Source organism: Chanodichthys erythropterus, chromosome 21, assembly GCF_024489055.1.
Source record: "Chanodichthys erythropterus isolate Z2021 chromosome 21, ASM2448905v1, whole genome shotgun sequence".
NCBI lineage: Eukaryota > Metazoa > Chordata > Actinopteri > Cypriniformes > Xenocyprididae > Chanodichthys > Chanodichthys erythropterus.
In genome coordinates this window covers 10377501-10399302 of record NC_090241.1, presented here as the reverse complement: position 1 = coordinate 10399302, position 21802 = coordinate 10377501, and the positions used below count along the sequence as shown (strand labels likewise).

The 21802-nt window shown below is 37.5% G+C and overlaps 1 protein-coding gene across 13 annotated transcripts in view; it reads left to right on the top strand.

Moving 5' to 3' along the window:
• st3gal3a (ST3 beta-galactoside alpha-2,3-sialyltransferase 3a) overlaps nucleotides 1–18356 on the top strand; it is a 52325-nt gene extending 33969 nt beyond the window's left edge. For 7 of the 13 annotated variants that reach the window (XM_067374495.1, XM_067374485.1, XM_067374493.1 and 4 more), the window contains 5 exons: nucleotides 193–379; nucleotides 7112–7225; nucleotides 8192–8338; nucleotides 13501–13647; nucleotides 15015–18355. In XM_067374495.1, coding sequence (XP_067230596.1) covers nucleotides 193–379; nucleotides 7112–7225; nucleotides 8192–8338; nucleotides 13501–13647; nucleotides 15015–15104 — 685 coding nt within the window. In that variant the 3' untranslated portion in view covers nucleotides 15105–18355. Of the gene's footprint in view, nucleotides 1–192; nucleotides 380–7111; nucleotides 7226–8191; nucleotides 8339–13500; nucleotides 13648–15014 lie in introns of all 13 variants that reach the window. The other 6 variants (XM_067374496.1, XM_067374494.1, XM_067374491.1 and 3 more) reach the window with 3 other exon arrangements.
• Nucleotides 18357–21802: the final 3446 nt, after the last annotated feature.

Genomic DNA, 21802 nt, shown 5'->3' with positions numbered 1-21802 from the left:
ACTACTTGATATTTGGCAGATTAACAGAAAGAAGTTGTTGTTTCAGAAGGGTAACAAGTTACATTTGATGAGTATTTATGAAAATAAGCATTAGCATTTAATAATGTTCACTGATGAGTCTAGCACATTAATCACAGGAACACAAATAGAGACTGTTTGGATTTCATGTTGATATTTGTCCTCTTGTTTCAGACTAAACGAGGCTCCAGTCGCTGGTTTCGAGAAGGACGTGGGCTCAAAGACCACCATGCGCATCACCTACCCTGAAGGAGCTATCCAGAAACCAGAGCGCTATGAGAAGAGCTCGCTTTTCGTCTTCTCTGCCTTTAAGCCCATGGACTTCAAATGGCTGCGTCACATGGTGTTCAAGGACAAGCTTGTAAGACATGCAAAAATCTGATCTCTCCTACAGTACATGATAAACAAGCTCACAAACATTTGCATTCTCTTTTTTTTATTTATCAAATGTATTTATCAAATATTGTGACTAATTTGATTTTATTTGCATCCATATCCTCAGTATGTATTCTTTGTTCCATTTATAACATGTTTAAATCTATTCCACAGTTTTTTTCCTTTAAAATCAGCTCAGAAAAATAAAAAGTCTTCTAAACATTCTTAATGTTTTAAAAGATGATTATTAGATGTAGACGGGCAATACATTTACCAGTAGGGGGCAGCATAGTGTGTGCTCTGTACACTAATATTAAATATAATGACAGTGGCAATAAGAATTTTGTTTTATTGCTGGCCCAGTTATTTTTTGCTTACCCTGACAAGATTTTCACTGGCCCCACTAATTTAGCATTTTTTTTTTTTTTTTTAGCTACATATTTTTTAACTTTTCAAAATAAAAAAAAACTTATATTACCAAAGAAAAAGGACATTATACAGCTATAATGTAACCATAAATATCAAACACTTTTGCTGGAACAAAGCAATGACATACAAAGAAGAGCACTGCTAAGTTTTTTTGTTGGTTTTGAACACATCTCTTTGGAGTTTTGCTTCTGTGTTAGGCAGGTAGACAACATTATCTTGGTGACAAATCAGCAGAATTTGTTATAACAATGTAAGGAAGAAGGCTGGATTTACAAGATCGATGAATGTAAAATTCTCAAGGCAGTGCTGAATCCAATCCAAGTCGAAAGCAGACAACAGCTGAAACTCAGTTTATGAAATGTGGGCAGAGGTACCTATGAAACTGCATTGGCATTGTGAGTAGAGCCGGATGAGGCTTTGTGTTTCATTCCTCTTTGATATGCAGCTGTGTGCGAGGCTGATGTCTTTGTGAGACGGCCAGTGTAGCGTTTCCTCAGGTGACTGACAGGAACTCAATGATGTGCTTAATTGTGTGGTCTGGGCTGCAGAATGGGCACCTTATCTCCTGGGTTTGTGTTCAGTCAAGCAGCTCTTTCTCTGCGTTATCTCCAGAATGCTAATAAAAATGGCGCACACATCTGGTCCCTGTTCTGCTAGAGGACCTTCTCCCATGATGAAAGCTGAATCTAGTTCACTCAGCTCAAGGACATTTCCGCATTATTTGGATCCGCAGGTCACAACACTGTAATAAAAGTCACTGACGTGTAGCTGGTCATGAGGTGAAGAGTTGCTTGTAATATTTCTTTTGTCACACTTTTAGCACAGGCTGTTTTTCAGTGAATCAGTCTCCCTCTCTCTCCCTCTTTTTTTTTATGCTGAAACTTAACCAAATTTGATAAGCCATCTTTGCAATCCCAGTACATTTGGTTTTGAATCACATTTTGACTCCATGATTCAAAATCAAATTGCGCTTCTCCAGTGATCATCTTGGGCAACTCTTGGAGAAAAAAAGCCTATAGAGTAACACCAGTCTTGAAGTAGAGATTTATGCAAAACAAACCACACACAGGTTCTGAAGTGATTGTGGGAGATCAGTTCTGTGTCTGACTGTATCCTGATAGGGTTAGTGGCTGAGATTTGTTGATGTGTCTTTAGAAAGTCTCCATACAGCACCGTTTCCCATGGGCAGCAGCTTGACTTACTCATTCTCTTTCTAAAAACACAGATAACGTGCCTTCTATATCCTACTCCATTAGAATTCCCAATGCCAGCCGAAAAGCCATTAGAGAGAGAATTGTTGTTTCAGAGAGGAGCGAGAAAAGAATCTCTTTAATATGGTACTGTACGTGAGTGTTCTTATGTGAAAGGGGTCCTGAAAAAGAATTAGTATGGCTTAAATTTAAAAAAATCAAAAAGATCCTGAATAGGATCAGTAATTTTTTTTTACTGTCACAGTTGATCATTTTAATGCGTTCTTGCTGAAAAAAAAAAAAATTAAATCTTAAAAGCCTTTTTAAAAATCGTTCTGACCACTGCGTTAAAAAGGGTTTAAACAACTTATGGTGTAAATGCTGCTTCAGACTGCAGTTTAAAGACAGCTGTAGACTAACTATTCATAATTTATGGTTGTACTTTTTATGCAAGGAATATAGTACAGTAACTATGATATTTTGGTGGAAACTATTTACCATATTACATTTTGGGGTATTTAGTGAAAAAACATGCCTTAATTGTTTGAACTATATTTTTATTATAGTTTAGTCTTAATTTGCATTAAAACGTCTTGAAAAGGTTTTATGTTTCATTCTTTAAAATGTGCAGCTACTCTGAGAGTGAAGATAGATTGTTTCATGCCATAGCGTGCGTTTTAAGTAGATCCATTACCTTTTACTGCCAAAACAGTGATTTACTGAACAAACTGAACAATAAATGAACCAATTTAAGATGAATTTATGTGTAATTTTGCATAATGATAAACAGACTAAAACCGAAAACTTCACGGCTAAGACCAGTGAAATAAATTCTTCAGATAATTGTTTTGAGTTTAAATGTCTCTTCCACTTTGAGAGCATTATCTGTCACTGACCCGTCCAAGTGGAGCATTCATTCACGTCCTACTGCATGCTACAATCACGGCTCTAATTTACACATGAAATTGAGCGGAACGTGTTAATTCGGTTTTGGTTTTGAAGTGTGCAGACTGTCTTGTAAATATTCTTCCGTTCAAAACATTCAGTCAGGAATACTGATGAGGATAATTGAGGGGTCAGAGATGAAGTAGATGTTTTTCATTTGTGTGTGTTTATTGGCTGTAATCTTAGCTTGTGTTTCTTTGACTTGAATCTCTGTTGATTTGGAATTAAATTGCAGCTATGTCTTCTGAAAGCAAAAGAACGGCCAAGATATCTTGTCGTAAATGATGCGTCAAAACAGCTAAATCATCTGTAGTCATTGCATGGCCTTTTTAGACTAATGCCACCATATGTGAGATGTTAGCCCAGCCAAAGATCTGCCGAGGAGGTTTTGGTTGTGTCAGCTGTCATAGTTGTGGACGGGTAGTAGTAGCTGTCCTTTAGCTTTTGTCTCCTCTTTGAAATCAGCTTCAAACACGGCCATACAGAAAAGTAAACATGAGCATGTGGACAAGGGGTCAATAAACTAGCTGCTGTTGTTTCCACTGTTAGTGCAATGACTCACTTCAAGCTGCTTTGGATGGCTGAGAAGAGAAGAGAAGAGAAGAGAAGAGAAGAGAAGAGAAGAGAAGAGAAGAGAAGAGAAGAGGAGAGAAGAGAAGAGAAGAGAAGAGAAGGACCGTTTAAAGAACATTTCATGAGAAGATAAAAAAGTAAAAATAGAGAAGAAAAGACTGAATTTGAGAAGATAAGATTCAGTTTCACTAAGATGACTTGATGTGACTCAAATTTGAGAAAATTCAAGAGGGTTTGAGATCATGAGAACTTTTAAGAAGAATATCTTGGGGAATTTGATTTGACTCAAGAATAGAAGAGAAGGAACATTGCGAGAACATTTCAGAAGATTAAAAGTGACTGAATTGGAAAACATAAGATTCAATTTGATTAAGATGATTTGATGTGACTCCAATTTAAGAGCATTAAAAATGTTTAAGATCATTTGAGAATATTTAAGCAAAATAGATGAGAGAAAATTTGAGATTTGATTTGACTCAAACAAGGAACATTACAAGAACGTCATAAGATTAAAAAAAAAGACTGCATTTAGAAAGATACAATTTAATGTTACTAAGATGACTTGACCTGACTCAAATTTGAGAACATTTAAGAATGTTTGAGATCATTTAAGAACATTTAAGAAGAATAGATTAGAGAAAATGTAAGATTTGAATATTTCACTAGAGGATTAAGAGAAAGACTGAATTTGAAAGATAAGATTTAATTAGACTAAGATGACTTGATGTGAGTCAAATTTGAGAACATTCAAAGTTTGAGATTCAAGAAGATTTGATTCAACTCAAGAAGATCCAATGTGACTATAATGTTTGATTTGACATGCACAATTTGAAAACTCTTTAGTGGATCCTTCTTTTCTAAGGACATAATATAACTCTTCCAAACCCTGGTGAGCTCTTCTTTTCTTTCATCAAGCCTTACTAAACATACTGCCTAGGAAGGCAGCTCACTAGGGAACAGAGCTCATGTCTATGAATCATTAGATGCTTTGTATGACATGTTCGGCTTACACACTGCAGCACAATGGTGTTTATGAGTGTCAAGTGTCTTCAGAGTCTGGTGATTCAGACATGAGGAGACAGAGGGTTGGGGTTCAGGTCAGGGTCAGCGCCCTCTACCACTCCACAGACTGCTGCAGAAAGCCACAGTGGTTTATGAATGCCACAGTGTGTGTCAGCCCACTGGAAACTGATGGATTCTGTGATAAAGTCTGCTACTCGCACCTCCAGAGTGCCAGAGCATCTGAGAGCGGCCATTGTAGTGTATGAGCCGTAATGGCTTCCACAGCCCCTCTGAAGAGCAGGGAAACACAGCGCCCACTCCACGCCCACAGGTTACAGGCCAGCATCATCACTCAAAAATGTGTCAGGAGCTCTTTTAACTAAAGAAAGGGAAGTTTGGAGCTAAAAACTAAGGGAGGATTACCCATCAGGGAAAGTATGTGTGGATAACTCAGCATGTGTACATCGGATATGGCTGAAAGTAATGACTTGTGATCCAGTTCAGTCTGTGACTGATTTGTTACATTGATTCAGCACATGAGTCTTTTTCAGTTAATTGAAATATGTATTTATTTGAGTAAATGAATAGAGAGGTTTACTTCTGAAACAGAAGTCAAATGTTCTGGAAGTTATCAAGTAATTTTCTCAAATGCCGAGTCACACCTACCCAGACAGACGGATGTAAATATAACCAGCATTACCTACTTTCACAATAAAAGAGCAGTTTCCTCATTCAGCCTCGGAGCCATACTTGGTCTGTGGTGACAGTGAGCGACGCTCCACTTCCTCACAGACCCACGGAGCACCACACTCACTGCCTCTACTTTGGGATGCTGTGACATTTTATAGATAGATAGATAGATAGATAGATAGATAGATAGATAGATAGATAGATAGATAGATAGATAGATAGATAGATAGATAGATAGATAGATAGATAGATAGATATAGAGGTATAGAGGTGGATATATATCATAATTTTGCATTAGACCATTAAGCGCTCACACTAGGTCTGTACATTCAGCAGCAGCAGTGCAAAAAACACTGTGGTCAGATTAGTTTTCCGTTTGTTGCTACGGCAGTGTTGAGTGACCGTGTCCATGATACAGCACAATGAGCCATTTGGATGGCACTATCAGGCGGACACACATCAGCTAGAGTTCAGAGTTTGTAATCATTAGTCAGCTCTTTTTTTTAATTTATTTTTTTACCTGCAGGTCTGTTTCAAGCAGCTCTGTGACAGGTATCAGAGAAACTCTGCGTACAAAGGCTTTGTGCAATGTAGGAGGTGGATCCTGCCACGGGGTGATTGATACAGGGTCGTCCTTGCCTTTGTGGCTTTGTTTGCGCTTCTTGTTTTTCATGGGGCTGTTAAATGGCCCCTCTCCTCTCCACGGTGCAGGGTATTGTGTTCATCTCTCTCTGCCTGAGCCACGTCACATTTTCCACCTGTGTGTTTATGACTCTCGGCTAGTGTGTCTGAACCGTTGCCCGATTCACCTGTGCTTGAGCACTCGCTGAATGTTTGCCACTTTATCTAAAATTTTACTCTGGCAGGGTAGAAAAACAGATTTTTACGTGCACCTGCTTTCTGCATTCTTAGTAATGCTGGTAAGACTTTTACATCATGGCATATCACTGTGGTAATTCTGAATGTTACTGATATTTTTTAGGGTTTAATAAATTAATGCAAAATTTGGTACAAAACTGCTTTGAAATAGCATTGCTTGTGAGCACTACCACTTAATGGGATAGTTCACCCAAAAATGAAAATTTGATGTTTATCTGCTTACCCCCAGGGCATCCAAGATGTAGGTGACTTTGTTTCTTCAGTAGAACACAAATGATGATGATAAATGTCTGTCAGTCAAATAATGGGAGTGAATGGTCACACAATTTATAAGAGTCAATAAACTTGCACAGACGAATCCAAATTAAACCCTGCGGCTCGTGACGGCACATTGATGTCCTAAGACACAAACGATCGGTTTGTGTGAGAAACGAACAGTATTTATATCATTTTATACCTCTAAAACACCACTATGTCCAACTGCATTCAGCATTCGCTTGGTGATGTCTGATCGCGCTCTGACAACAGCAGTGATGTCTCGTGCATATACTTCAATGAGTGCTAGACATCACTGCTGTTGTCAGTTTATAGATTGTGTGACCATTCACTCCCATTATTTGACTGACAGACGGCAGCGGTTGGAGTTAAAAATCATCATTTGTGTTCTACTGAAGAAACAAAGTCACCTACATCTTGGATGCCCTGGGGGTAAGCAGATAAACATAAAATTTTCATTTTTGGGTGAACTATCCCTTTAAAAGTTTGGGGTCAGTAAGTTTTAATATTTAATTCAGCAAGGATGCAATCAATTAATCAAAAGTCAGAGCAAAGACATTTATAATGTTACAAAAGATTTTTATTTCAAATAAATGCTGTTCTTTTGAACTTTCTATTCAACAAAAATTCCTGAAGAAAATGTACCACCATTTACACAAAAATATTAAGCAGCAACTGTTCACAACATTGATGATAATTCTAATAAATGTTTGTTTTTTGTTTTTTTTGAGCAGCAAATCAGAGTAATTTCTGAAGGATCATATGACACTGAAGACTGGAGTAATGATGGTGAAAATTCAGCTTTGATGATCAGAAATTACATTTTTAAGCATTCATATAGAAAAAAGGTATTTTAACTTAATATTTCACAACATTACTGTTTTTACTGTATTTTTGATCAAATTAATGCAGCCTTGGTGAGCGAAGAGCCTTTCAAAACAATTTAAAACATCTTACTGACTCCAAACTTTTCAATGGTAGTGTAGAAATAAATCACAAAATCTTTGTAAATACAATGGCTTCATTCAGTATCTACTACTTAGCGAATGCCACAAAATTGTCATGAATCAGTTGATTGGTGTCGATGGTTGTAAGAGAGGAGTTTGTGCACATCTTAAATGATGCTGATGGCGACTGATAGTTGTGTATGTGTTATGCCATGCCACACATTGTTTGTATTACACATGCTTTGTGACAAACCAGAAAACCACAAGGCTCCCTGGGTCAAAGCACTTGTAGTTTTTGTGTAGTTATGTGTCCCTCTGTAAAGCCTGTCCCTTCCTTGAAAAGAAAACAAGCTTTGTGCAGGACGTAATTACATGGTGTGTTTATTTGTGGTACCCTGACTTTCAGGAGTGGGATCCCGTTTGATGAAATACCACCAGAGTTGTTAATCCAGAATGTCAGGTGTAGTTACAGTCACACTCTCCCAGGTGTGTCCATAAGGTCCTTGATATTGGCTGCAGGTGAAGTGGGCGTCCCACGAGGAGAGCGAGAGGTCCGTGTTTGGGCACGCTCTTGGCTCAAACGCAGCGTCACCCTTTTTATTCTGAATATCAAAGTGAGCGGCTTATTTACTCAGCTGAAAGCGTTATTCAGCAGCCGCGAATGACTGTTCTGTGTCATTTTCACTTGAGGCCTTTCTGGACTTATAATAGCGTATTCACAGAGCAGGAGTCAAGGGAGTGTTTGAAAAGAAAAGCTGCTTCTGCTCACCATCAGAGAAGTCACGCAGGTTTATTCATTGCATTTGTTTCAAGTGTTCATTCAGCAATGTGTCTTCTGATGTGTGTTGTGTTCTTCATGTCTTTCAGCGGACTATGGAGGGATTCTGGAAGTCCGTGGCACGTGTCGTTCCCAGAGATCCAGAAGACATGCGGATCCTGAACCCGTATTTCATCCAGGAAGCGGCCTTCAAATTCATCGGTCTTCCACATAACAGAGGCCTCATGGGAAGAGGGGTGAGGAGCAAAAACAATTATCATTAAAGCAGACATCCAGCAGTCATTGCTATTAATGCTAGGGCAATAGCAAGTTAGCTTCAAAAACATAAGATCCCGCCCTCCCTTCAGGGGAAGCCACGCCACCATGAGCGTGCACAGCCTGAGAGGGGTCTGTCTGCAAAGCGTCACAAGAGATGGCATTAAATTAAGGCACAATATGTACGATTTTTTAAATTAAAATATCCAAAACCACTATAAAACGGTATATTTCGTTGATTTGTGTACTTAGGGTGTTTTCACACCTATGGATCGCTTGTTTTGTTCTGAAACAGGGACTAAATTTGTTACAATGTTGCTTTTTTTTCTTGGTTCGGTTCGCTTTCACATGGCAAAATTTCAAAGTGTACCAAAATGTATGGAGTCAAATTAATGCCTTAAAGTTTTGCACAAAAATAAAGTTTTGCAAAACAAAAAAAAAGAATTGAGCAATAAAAAAATGTTTTGCAAACAAAAATAAAGAATTGCAAAGGAAAAATAAAGTATTGAACATAAAAAAATAAGTTTTGCAAACAAAAATAATAAATTGCAAAATAAAATAACGTAGTGCAAAAATAAAAATATAATCAATTACAAAAATCAATGACAGCTGTAATCCTATTTTATCTTTGCCACATATTTTTCATGCTCAAACCTACTAAATAATTTGCAACGCTCATTTTATTCTGCGTTTCAGTCAAGCGTGCGCTCACGAAAACTTTTCTGTGCGGATCTCTTTATGGCACTGGTTTGACGTGGGGGTGGAGTCAAGAAACGGGGGCACGCCCCCGCGAAACACGTCATCGGCAGGAGACGCAGATCGCAACAGAACAGATCAAGCATAGAGACAGAGCGCATTTATTAAACAATCCAACTGACAAGTTCGCTCCATGAGTTTATTGTGGCTTTATTTGTAACTGTCGAGACACACACAAACACTTTATAAATGTAGCTCTCTCCCGCAGTTAATTCATAGCCTATTTGCTGCGGCAAATTCAAACACATCTCCTGCTACGCTCTTTCTCTCCATCTCTGGATTTCCCAGTGCTGTCTAGTAGGTGACCTGTTGTCCGTGTGTCTGTCGAGAGAGACCATTTGAATTTTATAATGAAGCAGAGCGGGAATTGAGACTTTGTCGGGACAGCATTCTCGCACGGAGAAGTGTAATTACACACCAGAGGCGATCGTTGGCTTTCAGATATTGTAAATAATGTGCTCACTCACAGAATCAGACATTACTGATTTTTATATCATATTTTCCGTTATGAAAATGATATAATTTGGTTCGTTGGTCCGTTAACTGGGTCAATTGCTTTCACATCTCAAGCGAACCGCTCCAGAGATTGTTTGAAGAGGTGGTCTCGGTACGCTTGTTTGGTCCGCTTTTGGTGCACACCCAGGGTACCCGCGGGGTCTTAAAAGCATTGAAAAAGTCTTAAATTTGATAAACTAAAATTAAGGCCTTAATAGCCTTGAATTTGGTATACAAAGTCTTGGATTTCGTTACAAAGGTCTTATTTTTATTTTTATTTTATTTTTTTTTACTTTTCCTAGGATTAAGTTCATACCGTAACAAAATGAACTGTTACTAGTGTAGGCTAATTAAAAATTCATGCAGCGTAATGTTGAGTGCACCTCGCGCTCCACGTCATAGCAGTAAGCGCGAAAGCTCGCGAAACCCGTTACTATGGTTACTAGGCAAGTGAGGTAAATTACTAGAGATGAGCCGGATACTCGGCTGAAACGAGTATCTGGTACGGATAAAGCACTTCTGCCGAGTACGAGTATTATACGAGTAATACGAGTCAATATCTGTGCTAGGATTGAATGAAAATCATCATTGGGTAGCTGATTGTGTCAGCGTTCTGTGATAGTCTAGTCCAGTGGTCTCAAACTGCCGGCTCGCTGGCCATTTACGGCCCGCAACTGATCTCAAAAATAAAACATAATCGGGCCCGCTAAATTATTATTATTATTATAATTATTATTCTCTAGTACGCGTCACATACGCGGCCGCGCCGGCATTCTCCTTCATTCCAATGCGCTTTCGCTCCCGTGGCGTCTGCTATGCAACCATGAGCCGCGCTCTCAACCGCATCGCTTGCCTAAATTACAGTAAAAGCACTCGACTTTAAGTCACGAGTGTCGTTTTAAATCACCGAAACGCGTCCGATGCTACCATGTCAAGAAACAGAAGAGTGTACAAATATATTCAAGGGTTGTATTTGTTCTGTACAGTGTTGTTCAGTGGAAGATTTTAATTTTATTTAAGCTAGCATGAAGTAAAGGAAAACAGCCTACTTCCACTAAATGTTAAAAACTAATAACAATGAGAGATTTTTATTTTTTGGCAAAATAAAGTTGATATATATAGCTTCAGTTTTTTGTTTATTTCTGACCCCTCCATGGCATCTATGAGTGTTGCTGGTTTTGTTCCTAAATTACTTTTTTTTTTTTTTTTATTCCATGCACCTTGTTGGATGTGAGAAGTTGCACCAGACTATTGCAATTAATAGTATTATATTAGTAGTATTATATTAGTATATTAGTAGTATTACATCAATTACATTAGTAGTATTACATCAATTACATCATAGTATTAGCCTATACAATTATATTACACTCTGTAACAATGAGAGAGACACTGCTGTTTACATTTAGTAGGCCTATGGTAAATAAAATATTTATAGTATAGGTATAAAAATACATGCCGAATTAATTATTTTCTAGGGTTCAAAATTTATACAGATTTGACATTTTCCCCTCATACTTCTGTCAGAATGGGTACGAAGTTGGCATTGAATTTAATTTAAAATGGTATTAAAAAGGTCTTAAAAAGCCTTGAATTTCATTTGGAGGATCCTGGGGGTACCCTGACACCCGAGTGCGATTGCTGCTTTCCCACCTGCCCAAACGAACCGCACCAAAGGGGCAAACGAACTCTGGTACGATTCAACCGAACTAAATGAGGCAGGTGTGAAAGCACCCTTAGATTATCCCAAATGTTTCCAACAATGTTTAAATTCAGAGAAATCAGTTATTATAACCAGTGTAATTGTCGCCTCGTTACTCTCGATTTCCGTAGAAACCAAGGAAAGACACCAAAGACACTTTAATATATTATCTCCCGGTTTCACAGACAAGGCTTAAGCCTAGTCCCAGACTACATCGCTTGTTTGAGCTGTTTCAACTGAAAGCAACTTGCACTGACATATCTTAAAATATGTCCGTGCTATTGTTTTGCCTCAAGATAAACCAATAACCCCAACACTAAGGCACATTGATAAAAGCTACTTAAATGCCCAAACTGATCTAAGGTCTAATCCTGGCGTAATCTAAGCCCTGTCTGGGAAACCAAGCCTATATGTTTTATTATACATGTGAGCAACTGTTTGGACACCTTTATTGACAGAAAACTAATCATTGTTAAATAGCTCAACACCATTAGCCTTATTGTTTGAATCTCTTGATTTCTTGATCGCGAGTAACATGTTTGCGCCATGCATCGGAGACAACACTATTCTGTCAAGTGGCTGTACTTGTTGTAACAGTAATACAGCATTTTCTCCACCATACAATGTTTTAAAATGAATTGCATGCCATTTAGCAACACACGTCATCCAGCTTTTATTAATGATATTCTAAAATCGATCTAGCTTACTGCGATGTGCAACGTGTCTCATACCAGCAGAGTAACGTTATAACATAACTTTCAACATGCTAAAACTTATTTTTAGTATGATTTTGACCAATTTAAACAAAATAAAGTGACCCGTATGAGTAGTAATTCAGCACTTATTATTGAAACAAAATAATGTATATTTAAATGATCAAACGTAACTGTAACAAAGTTCAGAGAAGAAGGAGGTGGACACTTTAATCATAAAATAAACATAAGCAACAAAATGAATGGAGCGGCCAACTGTGGCATATAAGCATAATAAAACTGCAACATAAAATGTCCCAGGCTCTCGGCTCCAGCCTGTAGCTGGTCATCATTATTTTTGACTATATGAGCCCTGCCTGATTCAGAGTCTGTTTGCCCTCTGCTGCCATGGAGACAAGTGTTTGAGGGGCTCTAGCTGCGATGCGTTTCCTGTGTTATCAGCATGCAGGCGGAGTGTCTGGAGCAGGATTAGCCTAGAGAGTGTCTCACTGTGGTGATAAGGCTTTCACCATGAGACTCGTATCCCCGATGGATCAGGTGGTGACTGGATGATCCCTCTCTGCTGATAAACACACAGACACACACATCTCCTGCTCTCTCTGTGTCTCTGATAAAGTCAGTCACACGCTGTATTATCTGCACTGAAGTGTGTGAGCAGTGCACTCGACAGTACCATCCAGTCCATCCATTGTCAGTATTGGACTTCAATCTTTAGTCATGCATTTAATCATACTGTATATGAATAATAATGTATAGTGATGAATTAAAACTTGATTTTTTTTCACTACTAATAGAAAATCACTACTTGAGTATAAATGTTTGATGTTTTTCCTCTTTACTTTTTGCAGTTGAATACTTTTACTCTGATGCAGTACTTTTGCGCAAATTATATAGCTCCAAGTTATTTTGCAACATGAATGTGCAAGACTACCGATTCATGAGCTGCATTAGGTAAATAACTAGAAGAATAACACAACATAAAACCTATTTTTACTACAAACCAGTGTGTTATAATTATGATAATACATTAAAAAAATATGGTAAGAAATACCAGTTTGCAATATCCGGAATAGCCCGGAAACCAGACATTCAATTTCCAAATGGCCGCACCTGTTCTTAAATTATATGTAAGGTGGATAGTGATGACCTATCCGCGAATGAATCATTTTTAGTTGTGCAATTCTTTTCAGTGAATCAGTGAAATTGGTTCATAAATTGGTCTGAATGATACATTTACAAAATGAATTCTCTGAAACATTCACTCATACACTTACTCATTCAATTGATAATTTTTTATGTCATTTTAATTTAGTCTCAAAAACCTCTATTTTTCTTAATGTATCTTTAACTTAAGTCATTTTCAATAAAGGTATCTTTGGCTACATACACAAGTACCTGTATGACTACCAAGTACTTTATACGCAGTCACTGAACGCTAATCAACATGTAATACTAATAAGTGTTTTATTTTCTCTAGAATATTCCCACACTGGGGACTGTTGCAATCACAATGGCCCTCCATAACTGTGACGAGGTGGCGGTGGCTGGATTCGGATATGACATGAATACACCTCATGCACCTCTGCACTATTACGAGAAGCTCAAAATGTCTGCAATCAAAGAGGTAACGCCACCGCACTGATTTAAGTTTAATGATTTCTGCCTTACTCAGTTCCAAAACTAGCCGCTTCACTGATCGTGTTAAAGAGAAATATTTGGAACTGGTATTTAGGGAAAATTTTACCTTTCAACCCCATTATTAGAGGAATTCACTGCTTTCCCCTCAGATGTTTGTCACCTCCAGGGGCATTTTTAGCTTGAACCGTGGTTAATTTCTGTCCCCTATCTTATGATAGTTAACAGAAATGTCCTAGTTATGGCATCTAAGAAGGGCAGAATATAAAAGTAAATCGATGGTCTTTGGGAATATCCCATCCATTGAGTCACATCCACAAACAATCACATGACCTCACGGCTGATGCTGCTCACTATTCCAGGAACATGCAGAAACCCGAGTGGTCAGAGTAATGAGCCAGCATTGGCAGGTCGAGCTGTGTGCATGTTCTCTGCAGTTTTAGTGTTGAGGAAACCACTTTGATACTATAGCTTACCAAGCAACTCATAAAGTGGAGTAGTCAGATACTACAGGATACTAACCAGCAATCAACAATAAGGATTTCTGCTAGTCCAGGGCAGTAGTTTTACTTGCCCCACAACAAAAGAATCATCAGTTTTTATCGATGGCAATACATTTTTATATTTTATGTTTTTGCTAAAAAAAAATGCATATATGTACAAAGTTCTGTCATGAAACTCTAGATGGCACAGGCTGATAGACCCTTAACTCAATATGCTAACAATCACATCATTAGGGCACTGCTGATTGGCTCCTGCTGTATCAGTAGCAAATGAGCTCGCTGATCAACCTTGCAGTAACAGTTGCAGTGCGCTTTCAGAAACCCTCCACTTTCCCCAGCTCCACATGTATAGATCTGCTATGGGTAATTAATGTATGCTATTTTGTATAGCAGCAGCATGTCTGTCTTGGTCACAGCAGTGTGTTGTGTATGTACTGGTAGTAGCCAGTCCCATACTTCTGCAGCAGCAGCAGTGTAGCAGATCCATTACGCCAAGACCAATCATTCAGCTGTGTTATAACTTAATCATTAAATTTATAGACACTTTTTCCAGACAATGATGGCATATGACATTATTTGCAGGTATAAGATATATATATATATATATAAATATATATATAATAATTTTTCAGAAATCAGTAGATGCACTGTATTTCATTGTGATTGTTGTGTAGTATGGTATGACAGACTGTTGTTTTTACTTGTTTTACTGGAGATGGAAACAAAAAGCAAACCTGCATGTGCAGACATCATGGCTCTTTTGAGCGCAGCATGTGACAAACTTTTGATGACTCCATTGATGTTTACTCCATTGTGCTCTTTCTGTTTCTCTTTTTCTCTCACACACACCCAGTCATGGACACACAACATATCCAAAGAGAAGGAGTTTCTCCGGAAGCTGGTGATGGGGGGCGTTATACATGACCTGACCAATGGGATCTGACATTACATCCGCGTCATACAGCTGAAAGTTAGTATTCACCATATCAAAGTGGTGATAGCCGTCCCAGCTGATGGACTCTCACTAATGCGAGCCGTCACAGGTACAATCGCATGATGCCACTGGAGGAAGTGAACTCACCTCATATGCTGGATGGTATCCATGGCAACCTCACCTCAATCATGGTAATGCTTGTTTTAGGATGCCACGTAGGCCAGAGTCCGTCCCTACGCGCAATAGCGCCTGACAAAGACTGGAAACATGCTGCTTTCTCCTGTTTTTTACTCTACAGCAGCTGTTGTGAACTGAATTCAGTATTTATTTTAGACAGTATTTTAATCACAGTCATTAAGATGCTTTATTTTCTAAGCCAAGTCAGCTTTAATGTTTTAATACTGTTCTCTTAAATCTCAGGCTATGCACAAAAGCACAGTGCACAACCACACACAACAAATGATTGTCACTAATGACTTTCTGCTGCTCTTCTGAAATGTGCCATTAAAGGATTAGTTCACTTTCAAATGAAAATTACCCCAAGCTTTACTCACCCTCAAGGCATCCTAGGTGATTATGACTTTCTTCTTTCTGATGAACACAATCGGAGATGGTTTAATAAATATCCCGACGCGTCCAAGCTTTATAATGACAGTGAAGCAGGATCAACGAGTATGAAGCTGAAGATAGTGCTTCCATCCACATCCATCCATCATACACATACTCCACATGGCTCTGGGGGTTTAATAAAAACCTTCTGAAGTGAAGCGATATGTTTATGTGAAAAAAATATCCATATTTAACAAATTATGAAGTAAAATATCTAGCTTCCGCCAGACCGCCTTCCGTATTCCGTATATCTTATGAAGAAAGTGTAAAACTCTTGCAGTTAAAAAAGCTTATGCTACGTCTTGCGCTTTACGTATCCAGCTTACGGAAGAAGCTTAAATGACGTGATGACAGTTTACACTTTCTTCATAAGTTGAATATGGAAGGCGATTTGGCGGAAGCTAGATATTTTACTTCATAACTTGTTAAATATGGATTTTTTTTTTTTTTTTACACAAACACATCGCTTTGCTTCAGAAGGAAAGCAGGTATGACACCACTGACAGGCGACTCCTCACACGTCCCGGAGCCTTGGTTAAAATTGCAATTTTCTCATGATTTACAAATAGTTGCAAACATTTAGGATGTTATAAGTACTCAAATGAACAAAATACAAAAATGGTTTTTGGATATTTTGCTGCAAAATTCGTACGTATTGCACTATTAAGTACTTTTATGATGGATGGATGTGGATGGAAGCACGTTCTTCAGTTGGTATCGCCATCATAAAGCTTGGATGTATCAGGACATTTATTAAAGGTGCCCTAGAATCAAAATTTGAATTTACCTCGGCATAGTTAAATAACAACAGTTCAGTACATGGAAAAGACATACATTGAGTTTCAAACCCCATTGCTTCCGCCTTCTTATGTAAATCTCATTTGTTTAAAAGACTTCCGGAAAACACGCGGATCTCAACATAACACCGACTGTTACGTAACAGTCGGGATCATTAATATGTATGACCCCAATATTTGCATATATGCCAGCTCATGTTCAAGGCATTAGACAAGGAAAGGCAGTATTAACGGCTGGATCTGTGCAGACAAGGTAAGCAAGCAAGAACAACAGCGAAAAATGGCAGATGGAGCAATAATAACTGACATGATCCATGATATCATGATATTTATAGTGATATTTGTAAATTGTCTTTCTAAATGTTTCATTAGCATGTTGTTAATGTACTATTAAATGTGGTTATAGTTACCATCGTTTCTTACTGTATTCACGGAGACAAGAGCCGTCGCTATTTTCATTTTTAAACACGTGCAGTCTGTATAATGCATAAACACAACTTCATTCTTTATAGATCTCTCCAACAGTGTAGAATTAGCTGTTAGCCACAGAGCATAGCCTCAAACTAACACAGAATCAAACGTAAACATCAAAATAAATACTTTACTCACATAATTCGAAGCATGCATACAGCATGCATGACGAACATCTTGTAAAGATCTATTTGAGGGTTATATTAGCTGTGTGAACTTTGTAAATGCACTGTAATATAGTCTATAGCTCGTGTGGCAGGGAGCAGGCAAATAAAGGGGTGGCGCGCTGCCAAAATCAGTGTATAGTTAATGATGCCCCAAAATAGGCAGTTAAAAAATTTTTTTTTTAAAATCTATGGGGTATTTTGAGCTGAAACTTCACAGACACATTAAGGAGACACCTTAGACTTATATTACATCTTGTGAAAAAGCATTCTTGGGCACCTTTAATATATCTCCTATTGTGTTCATCAGAAAGAATAATGTCATATACACTTAGGATGGCTTGAGGGTGAGTAAAGCTTGGGGTAATTTTCATGTGATAGTGAACTAATCCTTTAAACGAATCAGAATCCACTTGTTCCTGTACCTTCCACATATATATCCATCTCCGTGTGTAACCAGATCATGAGACCAGGCACATTAAAGTATTATCAAGCTTTATACATTCAGTCTGAAAAAGGGTTTTCATTTGAATTGTTGACTGTGTAATAATGCATAAGAATTGTATGCTATAGTATGAAATTACACCATTCAGTCAAATTTCATGATCCTCGATACCAATGATGATACATCCTATAACCTATAATATATATTAATAATTAAATTTAAAAGAATGTCATGTAGCCTTCAAGTATTTCTCAATAAGTTTAATTTTATTTCACGTACTAGAGTGCAACAGACAGGTTCCAGAAGAAAAAATCCATAGGGGTATTAATTTTTAACAGACCTACTGTGAGCTACAAGGTTGTTAAAGTTATCAGCCTGAATTATTTCAACTCATTTATAAATAATCAGGTTTAACAGTGGAATTCCTGCTGAAAACTAACATGACATCTTTTTTAACATTTATTTATATAGCACTTTATACAATACAAACTGTTTTAAAGCTGCTTCACATTAATAAACAAAAGAAAATAAGTGTTAATATTGTGAAATTCATCTGTTACAAAAATCAAATTTCAGCTATAAAGCAGCTCTGTAGAAGACAATAGTGTCATTATTCAGTTCAGTGTTGATTCAGTTCAGTTCAATAACAAAGTTAGTGTCATTATCCCGCTCAGTACCATTCAGAACGTAAATTTCATTATCAAATTTGCATTGCACTATCATGGAGATGTAGTTCTTTTCCTCATTAAAGCTGTTATTCTCATTCTTGTACCTTTGTTTTTGTGTGAATTTATTATTATTATTATTATTTTTATTTTATTTTTATTTATTTTTTTCAAATACAAGTTTGTAATGTTGTGATTCACCCCATAGCTGGTTCGGTTAGTTTGGTTCATGCCTTTATAACTCTTTAACAAAGACTTTTTTTTAATATCCTTATATGAACAATAAATAGAAAAAAAAAAAAAAAAAAAAAACGTTTTAACCAAGGCTGCTGAAAAGGTGGACCGACACTGTTGCATTCTTTTATTAATCTCAGACATATTGAAAAGGTGAGCCCTGCCACTGATTGTACTATCCCAGCTAACAAAAATATGTTCTAAGAACATTTTGCTAACATTTCCATGAAATGTTATTTCTGAATGTTCTCTGAACGTTTTATAAAACGTTTCTTGGTTCTTTTATCATTGTTCAAACATTATGGGAATGTTACTTTTGAAACGAGTAGTAACATTTAAAAAATATTAGACGAACATCCAACTAAACCATTCCGTGAATGATATATAAATAATGTTTTTGTGCTATTTTTTTAAGAACATTATTAAAGACCAGATAACTTTGAACAAACATTCTATTAATGTTACTGGAAGAACATTTGTTCATAACTTTGAGAAAACCTTGCCAGAACTTTGGCCAAAGTTCTAACAGGGTTTCCGCGGGGTCTTAAAAAGTCTTAAAAAGTCTAAAATTCTGAACTTTAAATTTAAGGCCTTAAAAAGTCTTAAAAACGGCCAGATTTTCATCCAAGGTCTTAAATTTCATTTAGTCAGGTCTTAAATTTTTTTACCCATTTCCAGAAACGCTACCTGCTGAAAGTTATTACAAAGTAGCAAAAAAGTAGCGAGTCGTAGTTCTTTCTGGGGTATATTGGTGTTGGTATACGCGGTGATAAAACTACAAATCCCGTGATAAATGCAATACCTGCCCGCGAAATACGTCTGCGTCTCCTCAGAGTTTGTTAAAGTTCGGCTACGTGTGGAAAATGGGAAAGTGTACTTTCAACGAGACATGGCTAGATCACAGCGATTTCTGCTGTTGGTTACAAGCGGTACCCAGCTCCAGGTACGAGGCTCACTGCAAACTTTGAAGAAAAAAAAAATCAGTTAGAGAGTCTGGGTGTGAAGCGGTGTAAAGGCGCTGGAGTCACACGACAGAGCGGAGAAACACAAGCTAGCCACAAAATCCCTTCAGCGGACTCGGCCAATTAGCCTCACCACTGCCGTCGTCCTCCTCAATGCTTGGTCCCTCCGGTCTCCAGCGCAATATCATCACACCTCCGTCGAACAACCTTCGGGGTACTTTTGGAGCGACTGACACATCGAAAGCCGAGGTGATTTGTATACTACACACGGTGACTAAACAAACACCACTCATTTAATAGCAACAGTGAGATTAGCGATCTCTTTCAAGTGATGTTCCCTGATTCAGTAATCGCGAAGCCGTTCTCTTGCGGGCCCAACAAGATCGCTTATGGCGAGATTTGGATTGGGGAAGTTTATAAAGAGGGAATTGATTCGTACTCTTACCGGGCCGTATGTCGTAAAGTTCAATGAAAGCTAAAATCAGACCACCAGGACCATTGTTCTGGAACAATGGAATTGTTAAGTCGAGGTACCTGGGCTCACAGTTTATGGGACAGTGCGGGACACACACACACACATACACATACACACATACATATATCAGATAATCCATGTTAGATAGATACTCTAATTATCCCGAGGTAAGTATCTATCTATCTAAAATGGATTATCTGGTGTGAGTGTGTGTATGTGCTAAATTGGTTGTTACATGGGTTGGAGTAGCCTGTTCAATCTTTATTAAGCTATTAATATGCTGTTTTGTAATGTAAATAAATATGAGATGAAATCTATTCTATTTGAGGGCAAGTTTGTTTTAGCCTATTTTCATTTTGGGCCTAAGGTTTTGGGCATTTGGCACATTGATGTGTGTGGAAGGTTACTGATGTGATTGCTTTATCTGTAAATTAAATTAATGCTTTTTCAATGACTGAATTCATTGAAATAAAGTGATTTTTTTTCAGAATTTCTTTGATTTGAATATTTTTTGGTAATGCGTCATGTAGGTCTTAAATTTCAATCTTTATGGTCTTAAAATGTCTTAAAAAGGTCTTAAATTTGACTTACTGAAACCTGCATAAACCCTGTCTAAGAATGTTCCCTGTTAGCTAGGATATATCTTGGTTTGCTGCTCAACCAATCAGATTGGAAAAGCAGATATAACTACATAACAGTCTATTACTCATGTAAACACATTTGTCATTGACTTATGTTCATTCTACTGTTACATGATTGGAAAACAGCACATGTTTATGGACCGCTCATGTTTAGCATTTAAACTTCCACCTGATTCACCTGCCTCATTTTTTCAAACAAACAGTTGGATGTTTATGTGTGTGGCGGAAGCAAGCACTATGGCTGCTTGTCTCATGACTCACGATGCGTGGAGGGGTTTTTCAGGGTCCTCTTGCCAAAAGGTTAATGGAAGTATTAGGAATTTTTTAAGGGTCCTTTCTGTCAGACGCCGTTCCTGGAAATCCTTCTGTTTGGTTTCCGAGATCAGTGCTGTTCCCGTCTCCCGACACCCACCCAGGTGATCTGAAAGGAAAATTAGTTTTTGTGTGTGTGTCAGTCTTCCTCTGGCATGAAGTTCTGCTCAAGGCTATTGAGAATCATGTATCGACATATCAGAATGTGATTATAGTTATTCATGTGTGGTTCATCAAATGTGGGGCTGGTGGGTAACGGCTTGTCTACTGTGTGTTTACGGTTCATACTGTGTTCACCTGCTGGTTTTGTTTCTGTCAGGCTGTATGTATTTAACTGAGACTTTGAATCTAAAAACACTTTGACATGGTGCTGCTTAGATTTTTTATTTAGTTTTGTTTTTGAAAGAAATCTCTCTGCACTGCATTTATTTGATCCAATATAGTCAATACAGTAACATTGTGAAATATTATTACAACTGTTTTCTCTTGTAATATATTTAAAATGTAATTTATTCCTGAGATCAAAGCTGTATTTTCAGCATCATTACTTCAGTCTTCAGTGTCACATGATCCTTCAGAAATCATTTTAATATGCTGATTCGCTGCTTAAGAAACATTTCTGATTATTATCAATGATGAAAACAGTTTCATATTTTTGTGGAAACTGAAACTTTTTTTTTTTTTTTTTTTTCAGGATTCTTTGATGAATAGAAAGTTCAAAAGAATAGCATCTATTTTAAATAGAAATCCAACATTATAAATGTCTTTACTGCCTCTTTTGATCAATGTATTATTTTCTTACAAAAAACTAAAGTTTTGAATGGTGGTGCATGTCAGAAAGAAAAAAAATATATATCCCAGAGTCATTTTTGCCCACGCGTTTTGAAATTTAAGTACATTACTTTGACTTTTGGTGGCATTTTTCTGCTGGT